At 43.1% G+C, this 14,406-nt stretch overlaps 2 protein-coding genes across 9 annotated transcripts in view; one reads left to right on the plus strand and one right to left on the minus strand.

Annotated features, from left to right (window-relative positions):
• Positions 1 to 12,552, minus strand: part of DGLUCY (D-glutamate cyclase) — a 94,362-nt gene extending 81,810 nt beyond the window's left edge. For 3 of the 7 annotated variants that reach the window (XR_004645444.1, XM_034768096.1, XM_034768091.1), the window contains exon 1: positions 9,927 to 10,235. The gene's annotated coding sequence lies outside the window, so the exon portion shown is untranslated. Of the gene's footprint in view, positions 1 to 6,933; positions 7,017 to 9,053; positions 9,833 to 9,926; positions 10,236 to 12,363 lie in introns of those variants that run through there. The other 4 variants (XM_034768093.1, XM_034768092.1, XM_034768094.1 and 1 more) reach the window with 4 other exon arrangements.
• The window catches only part of RPS6KA5 (ribosomal protein S6 kinase A5), a 178,645-nt gene continuing 174,873 nt past the window's right edge, over positions 10,635 to 14,406 (plus strand). Inside the window, exon 1 of one of the 2 annotated variants that reach the window (XM_034768087.1) lies at positions 10,635 to 11,012. In XM_034768087.1, the coding sequence (XP_034623978.1) occupies positions 10,940 to 11,012 (73 nt within the window). In that variant the 5' untranslated portion in view covers positions 10,635 to 10,939. The remainder of the gene's footprint in view (positions 11,013 to 14,406) is intronic. The other variant, XM_034768088.1, reaches the window with a different exon arrangement.

Raw genomic sequence — 14,406 nt, forward strand, 5'->3', positions numbered from 1 at the left:
AACTAACCAATCCTAACATAGTGTAACATGATTATCTAACCAATTATATCTCACTACCTTAATTGGTTTACACCAACAAAATTAATTATACAGCAGACAGAAACAATCACAAAACCAGACAGAGATTATACAGACAAACAATAGGGAAGTGGAGACTACAATGAAAGAACAACAAAGAAATGAGGATTTCACACCCCTGCTATTGATAAGTGAGTTCTTGCCAGACAGGATGCTATCAAACTAAGTTTTCTTTAAATCTTCTAGGCTCTTCCCTTTCTCTGGAGGTGATAGGCATTATCAGGACAGGATTGTATTCCTAATAGCCAAATAGCCCCTTATTTCAATGTGACTAGTTTGGAATGTAAGGATTTGACCATACACTTCCCAGCTAATGGCTGCCTCTGGCAGAGGCCTTAGCCTAAGAACAGGGCCTCAGACTGTCACAGTAAGAGAAGGTCCTTACACCAGCAGTCGGTGATTTTTGATTCTTTCTTTTATACCTCTATAACTAGCTAAGTGATAAGAATACACCTAAATTCTTAAAGTATAGGCCTTTGCAGAGAGGCCTGAATATCATATCCTAACAGCCATGATAGGCAATCAAAGGCTTTTCATTGACTTCAAAGAGAGTTGGAACAGGTTCTCAACCAGGTGTCCTTAGTTATCTAGCCAGTTTTTTATAAGAGAGGCTAACCAATTGAAATCTGAATTTTGGCATGTAAGTGATGTAGCTAGTAACCTGACCCATAAGGAACAAGTATCTTTCCCTTTCCACAGAAAGTTAATTACAGAATTAACTTCTGAAGGTTGTGTATAGTCCCAACCCCAATGGCAGAATTTTCTTCCTCACTCCATACTGGTGGCTCTTTTGCATCCTAAAGGATTACTTTCCCCCATCCCATCTTCTATCACCATTCCTTCCTCTGACCCACAATGCAGCCCTCCATTTAATGACTAGATGAAACATTGAAGATTGTTAGTTCTGCTACTCAGCTGGATTAAGAGGCTATATAGGTGATTAACAAATGTGTTTGCCCCATTCCTGTCCATGCAGAGATTGAATGCTTCCCCTCCACAGCAATCCTACACTCTACTGGCCAAGAGAATCCGAATCTTATTCATATTACATTTAAAGAAATATTTAAATCCTAAACTAATTTTAGGAACATAAAAAATGCCATACTAGATCAGACCAGAAGTTTGTTTATCCTCTCTGCAATGTTGTTCTCTTCCTTAATTGTTCTTTTAGCTCTTTGGGAGTTTAGCAGATGCAACAATTTCCCCACAGGTATCTCGCTTTTGACATAATTAAGATCTTTGTGTGTGTCCCCCCCCTTTGATTATTTATTCTTCAAAACCTCCCTTAGTTCTATTTTCATCTTACATTTTATTGCTACTTCTGTTGGCTTCACTATCATTGGATTTACATTTTCTGAAGGATATTGGTTTGTCTAGAATAACCTTGAACTCTACCATTTAATTAATTTTCTTTCTGATCTTTTTGCTCCCTTTTTTGTTTAGGGATATACGTGCCACCTGTGACTCTTAAGATGTGCTCAAGTGGCCTCCCTGTTGAGTCAAAGGATTTTAATTTCCTCATTTTTTACTTTAGGATCACATTGACTAGCTTCCTCTTTTTTGCAAATCCCCTTTTTGGAGTTTAATGTCAAAATTGTGGCAATTATAGATATGATTCCTCTGAAGAGGGTGTTGAATTTAATTTATATGTTCACTGTTACTCAGTGGCTCAACAGCAGTTACATTATGAACCAATTGCTGTCTGTTTCTTAGGTCTAAGTTGAGAATCGCTTCTCCTCAGGTGCTCTAGAACTACTTATTCCAAGAAGCAATTATTTAAGTTATTGAGAAATTCCTTCTATAAACCTTGACTGGTCATAACATTTGAGTAACTTATATGTGGATAGTTGAAATCACCCATTATTGCTTCTTTATTAGAATTAGTTGCCTCTCTGCTCTACTTTAATATTGTTCACTTATAGTGACTACTTAGCCTGGGAGGCTGGTAATATAACACTAGTAAAATATTTGTACTTTTATCACTTGGGATTAATAACTATACAGACTTAAAGTTGTATTTTAAGATTTTGTCTGAAGGGAGAAGCAATGTGTACAAAGCACAACAGCAGTAGGACTAAGGTAAGGTTGGGGTGTGAAGATTTAACCCATAGTCAATAACAAATCTTTATTACTTAAACTAATTCTTTCAAGAAATTACCCATTTCCTGACAGAGTTCTACCATTTCCGTTAGAATTATTCAGGTTTGGATTAATTTCTTAGTAGTAACCTCTGCTTTCACAGTATTACACTAAGTGGTTTTAGCAAGAAGAGAACTGTTGAGTGTTGGTCAGATCAGCAAAAAAATATGCTTTCAACAGCAAATTTACATACCCAGTCTGCTTTTGTGACAATCATAATGCAGTTTGGCTACAGATTCAAGAAATATACACATACAAAGACTAGATAAGAATGGGAAAATGAACAGTATTAGGAAACTATATTGTATAGCATTCACACAAATATACACACACAGTCATTTATATGGAGCTAAGGTTGCAGGTTTTTGAGTCTGTTGTGTTGGAAATGTCACCTTAAATCTTAAAATCATATTGTGGGAAACCAGGAAATTATTTTTTCTTGCGGAGTAACGTTTGCATTCAGAGTAAGGGGCTCTTAGCAATATTTTCTGGTCTTCCAACTTCTGAGCTTTGGGAATTAAATGCATGTTCTGGAAGAACACAATGAACAAGGCAATATTGAATTCATGCAACTTTAAATTTTCATTAGTGTGGAGGTCTGTGTGGTGTGTTCTAGTCCTAAACCTCCTGCTTTGTTAGTGTAGAGAAGTCTTTATTTCTAAAATAACTGAGCTGTTAGGCCACTTTTTCCAGGGTGTGATCACTGCTTCCACTAATTGATCACACTGACTACTCACCTTATATAAAAATGTTTCTGTGAGAACTGTTATAGACTACCCCTGAATCTGTTACTTTTTAATCTCAACTCTCTGGGGCAGGGACTGTCTCTTGCTATATGCATGTACAGCATCAATCACAAATAGGGTGCTGACCTTAATTGGGGCCTCTACAGTTACTGCAATACAAATACATAACTATATACAAAACAAAAAAATAACCCCCCCTACACTATAGAGGAATATTAAGGTTGCAAAGTCAAGCATTCAAAAATTAGGAAATGTCAGAAATAAGGTTGCCTAAATAGCCTTAATCCAGTCCCCTGATGCATATGTATTATGATTAAGGTTGCGTGTCTACCATGGAGGTCACAGGAGTCATGGATTCTGTGACTTTCCGTGACTTCTGCAGTGGCCGGTGCGTCTGGCTCAGGTGCTGTCTGAGCCGGGCAGCCCCTGGGCCAGCAGCAGTCTGTGTGTGTGTGAGTGGGTTCAGGGCTAGGGCACAGCGTAGGGGTGCGGGGTGTTGCTTACCTGGGGGTGTCCCTGGCTCGCACCAGCATGTCCCTGCAGCTTCTAGGCGGAAGGGCCAGAGGGCTCCGTGCGCTGCTTGTGACCGCAAGCGCCGCCCCACAGCTCCCATTGGCAGGGATCCCAGACCGCTCCCCCCCCCCCCAGCCGGGGCCCCCGGCCACCCCCCCCCCCCTGCCCCCCCCCCCCCCCCCGGGCTGCGCGCAGCTGCCTGCCCTTCTCCCACCCCTCCACCCACCCAGTGCCAGCAGGGGTCCTGGGCTGTGCACTGCCACCCACCTCCCCCCCAGCACCAACAGGGGTCCCAGGTCACCACTCCTAGCACCCCTGGCGCCTGGGACCATCCCCCTAGATCACCCCAGGCCCAAGTTTTAGTTAGGGGTATATAGTAAAAGTCATGGACAGGTCCTGGGCCGTGAATTTTTGTTTACTGCCCATGACCTGTCCATGACTTTTACTAAAAATACCCATGTCTAAAACTTAGCCTTAATTATGATATGGTCTTTTATTATACAATCAAATAACTTTATTTTTCTACAGGATCCTGGCCTCGTTCTCTGAAATGGCTGAACCACTTTGCAAACTTTAACTGTTCAGACTGAAATTTTTTGAAAGCTATAAACATCTGAAAACAAGATCTTGTAATTGAAAGTATTTTGTACCCGTCACTGTAAGGGGTGCTACTAGTTCTGCCTATAATTTTGCCAGTGTAGGGACAGAGGGGAGGTGGCTTACACCTTTTTTCTTTGGGGCTGCCAGGGACCAGTTTAGCCCACGTGCAGGCTAGACCAGCCATCACATTGCCTTTCTTGTGCTCCTTTTACGAGGGCCAAATAGGTCATTGCAGGGCAAAATAGAACCTGGTTGCAGTTATGCTACCACAATGCCTCATGCAGCTGGGACTGCTGCAGAAGCACTACAGAGCAAGCAGTATTCACTGGTAGTGAAAAGGGTCCCACTAAAGTTACAGACTCAGAATTACAGATGGCTTCAATTTTAATGTAAAGTATTTTCTAAGCAGATTAAAAAATATAGCTCTATACTGAATGTACGTATATAACAGATTTGCTGATACAAAACTCACTGTCTCTGCATCAGAAACTTCCTTGGTATTTTCCACGCTGTTCATGCAAAGCCCTCTAATATTAAGGCACACCAACTTGAAAATGACACCTTTGTCAGAAAATTATGTACTTTAAGATTTAGTGAAAGACAGTCTTGTTTTTCTGTTTATAAACTGTGTATTTGACAGGACTTTGTATACTGTTTCACTCTTTCCAGTGTATAGCCAATAAGGCACTCATCCATTAGGTTTTTCTGTGTGGACAGACTCTTGCATCCACATGGACCCCACTGACGTTACTGGGGCTCCATGTGGGTGTGCCGGGATGCATCCAAGCAGAATAACTTTCAGGATTGGAGGCCTGAGTTACTCTCTCTCCTTTGCTGAAAAAAACCCTTATACATATCCCCAAAGGAGCAGAGAAACCCTTATGAATATTTTTCAGAAATTAAAAAAAAATCCAACAAATGAGCGCATGCTATTTAAATAGCACTCTATTAGAAAACAGATTTAACTCGAACTTCTTTGAAATTGACATTGTGCCTTTAAAAATGACATAAGTGGCTGCCTGTGTGTATTCATATAAACTGTAAAGCAGCAAAATGTAGAATAAGAAATGGACTACCAGAAGCAAGTTTATTTCATTGGGGTCTATCCGAACTGGGCTCTCTGCCTAAATTGAACAGAACTGTCAAATGTGATTAGTGCCATTGAAAGTAACAATGCAAATTAGCATTTTATTATACATTCAGTCTCTAGCAGAGAAAGCGTGAACATGAGCCAGCAGCAGTCTGCAGGAAGAAACCAAGAGAGACTATACGTAAGATTCAGAAGAAGGAAAGAAGTAACTTACTCATACCTGGTTTTAACAGACAGGAAAGGAAAAGCAGGTAAGCAAGGGATATAATAATGGATAAAGGAAACCAGAAGATAGGAGTAGGGACAGCAAAAGGACTATGCCCAATCCAGCTAGGAAATTGGATGAAGTCAAGAAAATATTCAGATGTTTGTAAACTAACATGAGGGGCCTTGGCACCAAAATGGAGGAACTAGAACCACCAATGCAGGTTGTGAAACCCAATATTAGAGGGATAACAGAAATATGGCAGAATAGCAGTCATGACTGGAATACAGGTACTAATCGGTACATACTGTTCAGGAGAGAAAGAAGTAAAGATACTGGGATAGCATTGTAAAGAAACGAGAAGAGATAACAAATAAAACAGAATTCATTTGGGCCAAAAATCACTTTGGGGAAGGATTGTAAAAGAGGTTATAAATAAAATATAAATAAATTAAAACTGGAAGGGACCTTGAAAGGTCATCAAGTCCAGCCCCCTGCCTTCACTAGCAGGACCAACAGATCCCTAAGTGGCCCTCTCACGGATTGAGCTTATAACCCTAGGTTTAATAGGCCAATGCTCAAACCACTGAGCTATCGCTCCCCTCTAATTATGCTAGTGTTAGGGATTTGATATAGACCTCCAGGGTCAGCTTTCGACATGGATAGAAGTCTCTTAATATTATTAGAGAGAGAACTACTGCAAATTGTCATTATGGGAGACTTTCTTCTCCAATCTATAGCTTGGAAGTTAATCTCTACTAATAATGATAGGACCCAGTGAGGCACTAGACGACAGCTTTCTTCACCAAATAATCACTGAACGACGAGAGATGATACTACAGTAGACTTGGTTTGAGTAAACAGTGATGAGACTATAGAAGAAAGCCTTGGATTGAGCGATCATGAGGTAATCCAGTTAAATGGAAAGAGACTCAAAAACAGGTTAGAAACAGGTATTCAATTTCAAAATGGCAGACTTTGGGAAACTAAGGGAACTAGTTAGTGAAGTCAAAAGGATGGAAGAGCTCAGGGACTTAAATTTATAGGACGTTCGGAATTTCTTTAAGTCAAAGGAGCAAAAATTTATCATGGAGGTTGCATCCCAAATAAGGTGGAAAAACTTACAGGGAAAGGCTCCATCTCTAACTTGCTGAATAACCACCTCAAAAAGGACATTAGGAGTAAAAAGAGAGTATACAAGGAACAGAAAAAGGGATACATCAGCCAAGAAAGCTACTACTTGGAAGTCAAAAAGTATAGACATAAAGTGAGAATTACCAAAAGTCAAGTTCAGTTTTGCTCAAACACAGTGCTTCAGATGCACAATCAGTACTCAATACATTATTATTATAGTTAGGTCCACCATTTTGTCAAAGTCTGATTAGGGAAATGAAGTAAAAAATGAGCAGACCTGTTATTCTAACCAGTAGATGGCACAGTAATACTCATACACAACAGCAAATCTTTCAAATGATACAGCAAGGACATAAACAAAGGACAACAAACAGCATGACTGAAAACAAATGTCGCAATACATAACTGTAAATCTAATGCAGATGTACCTTATCACTGAGGCTGCATGTGGGTCATGGAAGTCACGGATTCTGTGATTTTCTGTGACTTCTGCAGCAGCTGGTGTGGGCTGGCTCAGCAGTTTGGGTATGGGAGGGGGCTCAGGGTTGGGGCAGGGGATTGGAGTATTGGGTAGTGCTTACCGGGAGGGGGGCTCTTACCGGCATGTCCCTGTAGCTCTTAGGTAGAGGGGTCAGGGGCCTCCACACACTGCCTGCAACCGCCCCCCTCCCCCCTACCCCCAGCTCCCATTGGCTGCAGTTCCCGGCCAATGGGAGCTATGGAGCTGGTGCTTGTGGCGGGAGCAGCGTGTGGAGCCACCCCTACCCCTAGGAGCTGCAGGGATATGCAGGTTGGAGCCAGGTAGGGAGCCTGCCAGCCCCACCAACCATCCGCCCTCCTCCCCCCAGGACCAGCAGGGGTCCCAGGGCTGTGCGCCGCCACTGTCTCCCCCCCCAGCACCAGCAGGGTCCCAGGCCGTGCACCCCTGCCACTGGGACCTCCCCCTCCCCCCGCCAGAGCACCCCTGGCCCAAGTTTTAGTTAGGGGTATATAGTAAAAGTCATGGACAGGTCACAGGCTGTGAATTTTTGTTTACTGCCCGTGACCTGTCCATGATTTTTATTAAAAATACCCCTGACTAAAACTTAGCCTTACTTATCACTAACAGAATTATCTCTGAGTCAGAGGGAAACATAGGAATCTGCCTAACAGGTGGCATATTGTTTCCACAATGTAAAAGCTGTGGAGACCTAAGTGAGGGTGAAGGCCTAATATGATTCTAAACACATAGTTCTTTTCTTAAAAAGTAACCAAAAATCAGTTTTCTATTAATACCTCTCCCAGCCCACTTAATATGAAAATAAACCAAATTACATAACTCAAATATCTATTCATGAACTGATGTATTTCTGTAATAGGTTCTCCTTTCCTCACACCACAAAATATTCAGTGTGTATAACAGCACATAACACTCCCCATCACATTTAACAATTATCTGGTAACAGTCTAACATAGTGTAAATAAGCAATCTTATTGTTAGTTTGGCCTTTCACCTATTGCAAAGGCTGTTTTATCTTCAAGTAAACACAATCTTGGTCTTCCATTTTACCCTGTCTCGTATTGCTCCCCAGAAAAGAATCTAATGCTCTTTTGCATTTGCTACAATTCTAAGGAAAGACAACTTTGCTCTGACACCATGCAGCCTAAGTCTCTTCCTAGACGACTCTCTTCCGGCTTCCTCCTTCTACATTAAGGTTACAGGCAAACAGGAAACACTAAGCCACACATGTATTTAAAGACATATACACACTCTTTCCAAAACTATATCCATCATTCTTTCCTTACCTCCCCGTCCCCTTTAAACGGGGATATTCTAACAGCCTGTCCAATTAAGGCCCGCACTGACAATTTGCCAGGTGAGTGCTGCACCTAATCTGTATGCAACTAAACAGACTGAAGATACCATTGTGTTTAATATTAGGTGCATCTCACTGATACTAAGATCCTAACACCACAGGCAAAGAGAATGCCTGATTCAGCAGAAATGCCTCATGTTTTGAGCCCAAGTGTTAAAAAAAATTATGAGTTAGACCCCAAAGTATCATAACTGGCTTAAAAATTGAGGGTTTTTTAAATAATAATTTTTGGGTTCTCTTTATTTGCCTTTTAGTTTTCAAGACTTTAAGGTACATATGCTTCACGTTTTCAAGCTTTTCTCCATAACTATGAGGACAATAAACTATTTTAAAAAATTAAAGCTAACATCTTGATTCTCATAGTACAATCTTTAAGAAAAGCACCACATTGTGTGAGACTCTCAGTTAAACCAGAAGAGGTGCCAACCATTGTCTTAGTGCAAAGGCTGATTGTATTGAAACTGGATCTTAACCTGTTTGCAACATAAAACTGGGACAGATGATTTTCTCTTCTGTCCCTGAGCCTGGTACCATACAGCAGTGCCTACTCTAGCTGCATCCTAGAAGCTGCGTTCCCCAATCCTATGTACATCTCAGCTATTTTCAGTGGAAGGAGAGGCATCTGCTTCTGCTAACCTGCCAAAGATCTGGGAGAAGCATTTTAAATTTATATACTGTTTAGACTGGCTTACCCCCTGACTTCTGTGCTCTTCAGGAAAGGCAGATGAGGTGAGGTGGAATATGTGCCACTTCTAAGCATATGTGCAATGTGCATTCGCTGGCACGATGGTTGGATCATTAGCTTCTCCAGCCTGGGCTAGGCACAGATGGGGAGCCGGACATGAATGCTGATCCATACCCCCCATATGTGCCACTATCTGTTGTCTCCAGTCACCATACTGCTCATATTGATGTGGCAAATTGTATACTGGGAGCTTGAAGTCTCTTAGCCACAGTATATGCACCTAAATAAATAGATATGGGCTGTGGTGCTGTGAGAGAGAGGATGCATTGCATGCTGGGGAACTTGGCTTTGCTGTGGGTTGTGTTATCAGGATCAAGATAGAGCACTGGGTTTTGCTGCATCTCTGGAATGGAGCTAACACCTAATGTTGTTGCAGGATGTGTCACTGGGACTGATATAGTTAGTACACTGTATATTGGAACTTGCCTTTGCTGCAGGTCATGCGACTGGGACTGAGTCCTCTCCTTAAAATTCACCTCTGCCAGAGAGCCCACAAAACACTTGATTTTAACAGGCTAGTCAGCTGGTGTGCTGTGACCACTGTTTATTACACTTACTGTTATCCTTTAACTGTTACCATGTGCTCCTCCAACCTCCTCCTTGCACCCAGCTTTTGGCTTTCGTTTATGTAGATATTAAGGTTTCTGGGACGTAGGGTGACCAGATGTCCCGATTTTATAGGGACAGTCCTGATATTTGAAGCTTTTTCTTATATAGAAGCCTATTGCCACCCACCCCCGTCCCGATTTTTCATACTTGCTGTCTGGTCCCCCCTGCTGGGACGGGGCCCACCGTTTAATTTCAGATGCACAGAAGTTACCTCCAGGAGTCCTCACTCCCTGAGGGATAAGGTAATGAGTAGTTAGCGCACGGTGCTGTGCTCTGGGCAGCCGCTTCAATGCTCCCTTCTCGCTCTGTCTCTCTCATTAGTATTCCCACCTCCAAGGGCCTGGAACCCTCTTCTCTCTCTTTCCCCTCAGCAACAGGGGGTGGGGCGACCCCTCCCCTTCCTTCTCCTACTTCCCCCATTAGGGGGTTGGCGGACCCGATGGCCCCAGGACCCATCTCCGCTTTTCGGGGCGAGTCAGGGACGATGGGGGGGGGTAACCTCTTCTTCCCTTCCCCCACTACCGCGCCCCTCTTTCCCCCAGAATTATGTGAGGTCCGGGCCAGAGGGGACACCCCTCCTTCTCTCAGCCTAGAATGACTGACAGTCCCAAGGAGTCAGTCAGCGTCGCCCCTTCATCTCCGGGCGACCTGGCACCCGCCCACTTCAGGAGGCGGGAGGGAATGTTTACAAATAAAACGGCGGGTAGGCGGGGAAAACGGCAGAAGGGAAGGGGGAGGAGCAAGCGATTAGCGCAACCTGTGAACCAATAGGGCAGCGCGCCACTCGGCAGCTAGGGGGTGGGGACCGAATGTTCAACGCTCTCTGACCAACCGTCGCCCGATGTGAGGGCGCGCGCGCCAATGAGCTCTCAGCTTTCCGCCGTTCCTCTCCGAGGTCTGGAGAAATGAGGGGTGGGGGGACAGTGAGTAGAGTGTCCTCTTCTCAGTCCTCTTCCTCGTATAGCCCCCCCCATCCCGCCGCTGGGTCCCCACCCCACTGCTGTTGGGTAGGGAGGGGAGCCGGAGCGAGGGGGGAGCTACCGGGACTGGATTTTGGGGAGGCGGAATTTTAATGTTGCTTTTTTTTGTTTTTGTTTAATGTTATGGTTTTTAACCCGCAAATACGTCTCTGAACAATAAAATCCTGCCAGACACGGTGACCCCACACGCACCCCCCAGGCGGGAGGCAGAGAGAGGGGCGGGGGGTGGCGAGCCTGTGAGAAAATGGAGGGACCCTCCGGCTCCGCAGAGGAAGGGGAGCTGCCCCTCCTCACTGTCAAGCACGAGCTGAAGAACGGTGAGTGACCGCACAGCACCCCGGGGCGGAGAGGGGGTGACGGTCGGGTGGGGGTGCCTTGTAGGGGCCGAGGTGGACGGGGGTGAGCCGTGAATGAGGCTGGTGGAAGTGGAGTGAGGCGAGGGCACGGGTGTCGGGGAACGGTTACGAGGGCAACGCGAGGTGGGATGGAGGTCGTGGCGTGGGGGGGGGGGTAACAGGGCTGGGGACGTTAGCGTGGGACAGGGTGAACTGGGGTAAATGGAGCGGTAGGGGAGGGCCATCGATGGAGAGAAATGGGGACATCGGGCGAGAGATGCGATGGGGGAGACGGAGGCTGAGCGGAGAAGGGAGTATGGGGGGCAGAGACACTGAGAAGACAGGTGGAAAGGGGAGCACGGGGTGGCGGCTCCAAGGGGAGGCCGGAGAGAAGGGGGTCGGAAGATGTTGAGTGAGGAGGGGTCGGTGACTGGAGAGAAGCGCTGACCGTGGACGGTGAGGTGGGAAGAGAAGGGAGATTCGAGGGAGCTGTGGCGCTTGTGAAAGAACTGGGAAAAGAGAAGGCGAAACGGTGTGGCTGGGGGAGGTGAAACAGGAAAAGGGGCCTTTTTAAAAATATGTGTATATATATTAGTATTGGGTTTTGGTGATCTTTAATTTTCCCTATCGTGTAGTGTCTGAGGGTTTTGAAGGGCATAAATGGCTGGAGAATGCCCGGTGCCTACCATAAATTCACCATATCTTCCCATGTGTGGACTGCAGTTCTAGTTCCTTTACATGTATTTTAAAAGGTGCTTTTTAAGGAGTAATGGTCTAAAACACTGCAGCTTACTATATAGTATTCACCAATTCCCCTTCCGCCCACTCAAAATTCCATGCTTTCTATTTCTAAAGCATCATTAAGTGTCCTCAGCTGTGGCAAGTACAGCTTTTTTTGGTATGCTGTTAGATTCTCTGACTTTTCTGCCTGGGTCTTCAAACGTCCTCATAATTAGATAGCTGTTTGAAAACCCTGTGTGGAAATATTTGCATAAACAAAATATACTGTATAATGTTTCAAAACACAATAGGAATGCTGTTGTAAGTTGTGGTTTTATGGATGATTTTGGTATCTTGTTTTTGAAGCAATCTTCAAATAACTTGAATGCTACAGGAAGTTTTGGGCTTATTTTAAGTTTACAAAATGCACACAAGTACATAGACAAAATGCATGCACAGTATTTTAAAACAATCCATGTCTTGTGACCTATGCCAACCAGAAAAAAAATAACCCTCTCTCCTTACCCCTTCAGCCCCAAAATAAAGTAAAATTAGCTGCACCACAAAACAGTAACATGGTATTTCTGTTAAGAAAAAGAGAGAGAGGTCTTACCTACAAGACAGAGTGTTACAGATTCAGTCTTTGGTGGACCACTTGTGAAAGCAAATTCAGTAGTCTAAGACACACTACTGAGAAAGTGCAGACTCCCATCCCTAGACATTCAGATCTAGGGACTGTGTACAAAAGCTCCCCGGTTGACCTTAAATGTCACTGCAGCACAGAGAGAGCAGCAGTCTTTTTGACAGCTAGATCCATACCACCTTATATAGGGATTGCAGTTCTGCTCTCTTTCTATTTTTTTTTTTTAGAGTGAGTATAGATAGGATGGTGTGTGAGGTCATGTGATAGGCGTAAACATAATACAACTTTATTTTCTAGTTTTCAGACTGCATTACAACACTAAAAAATAAGAGTGTATCTGACCAACCCAGTTGTACAAAGAAGGTATAGGGAATAAAGAAATGTTTTGAATTGTGAGAGTGTGGTTTCTTTAGCATCGCTCTTGATTTTGATCAACTCTTACTTTAAACTCTTTCTAGTTCTGAAAAGTCCATATATTTATTTTTAACAGAAGGCTTTTATATAAACTCCTTTTTAGTGTTTTCAGTATAATGGAATTCAGTTGTGTGCTGCTTTTTCCGTGTGTGTGTGTGTGTGTGTGTGTGTGTGTGTGTATATACACACACATATACATATATATACACACACACACACGAGTTTTACTCCCTACCAAGTATCCAGGGTTTTACTTTCTTTCAAATGCTTTCTGGAAGGGGTTCAGGCTACTTTTGGAAATATTTGGAGTGCATGGCTGGGGGAGGAACTACATCCTATCTTCCTGGAATTAAATGTCAACAATGTAATCACTATTCAGGGCACAGATTCAAAGACCCTACCTCTGAATTTACAATCTAGATGATGCATGGAAAAATGAGACACGTTGGAAGAGCTAAAGAAGGGAATTGCACTAATTTTTCTGTTTAAAAAAAATGTTAATCCCTTGATCTTACTACATCCTTCCTTCCTTGTGTGTGGCTTTCTTGGGTGTCTTTGTTCCCTGCCACCCCTCCCAGTTCTTTTTTTGAGTTTGCTGTCTGTGTGGTTCACTGAATGACTTACTAACTATAGTCTGAAAGTAGCTACCAGTAAGCAGAGGAAAATGATAGGCAGTCTCAACAGCATTTTAAAAAAAATCATAGTATGATGATTAAAATAGGAGTTGCTTTGAGAAGGGAGTGACTTCTTATTTACACATTTTGGAAGATGCTGCTTGGGTGTTTTGGTAATTGTGTTTCTGTTGTCAAAAGCACTATACCACATTCAGTGAACAGAGTGTTGGATTTAAATTGAGCAATATACTGACGGACACATGCTCATTCTTGAGTTTATTTTCTCTGTTATCATAAGAACCTCAGATGGGCTTGCTCTAAAAAATATACACTGATTACAGTATATGCTTGTTTACCTAATTGCCAGATAAGAAAATGGTTAGATTGGTGTTCAGGTTGAGGGTACATATCAGTAATTTAGGGTGAAGTACATTATGGGGGCTGTTATAGTTATTCCCCTAAAAATAAATTAAGGAAATGCACTATTAGGGCATATAAACAATGTTAAATCTACCTTGCAGTAACCCTTTACAATGATCATATGGTTATTAACTATACCTTAACATGTTTACATTTCTTTCAAGTTTAACCTTAACTCTGAATTTATAATGCTTGTTTATGGGATAATTGCAAGGATGGCTCCTGTGTGGGAATCTCCCTCACATCGGCTGCAGTGAAGACTAATGCAAATAATTTATATTGCTTCTCCTCAATGGAGATTTTATCTTTATCTTTATCTTCCTGGAGTGCTCCTTTAGCACCTCGGTTATCCAGCGGTCCCACTTATTAAGTGGCAGGCTTCCTGCTTCTGATGTCCTTAACATTATTTTTGCTGTTAGTTTTTGAGTCTTTTGCTAGTTGCTCTTCAAATTCTTTTTTGGCCTGGCTAATTATACTTTTACACTTGACTTGCCAAAGTTTATGCTCCTTTCTATATTCCTCAGTAGGATATGACTTCCAGTTTTTAAAGGATGTCTTTTTGCCT

Source organism: Trachemys scripta, chromosome 4, assembly GCF_013100865.1.
Source record: "Trachemys scripta elegans isolate TJP31775 chromosome 4, CAS_Tse_1.0, whole genome shotgun sequence".
NCBI lineage: Eukaryota > Metazoa > Chordata > Testudines > Emydidae > Trachemys > Trachemys scripta.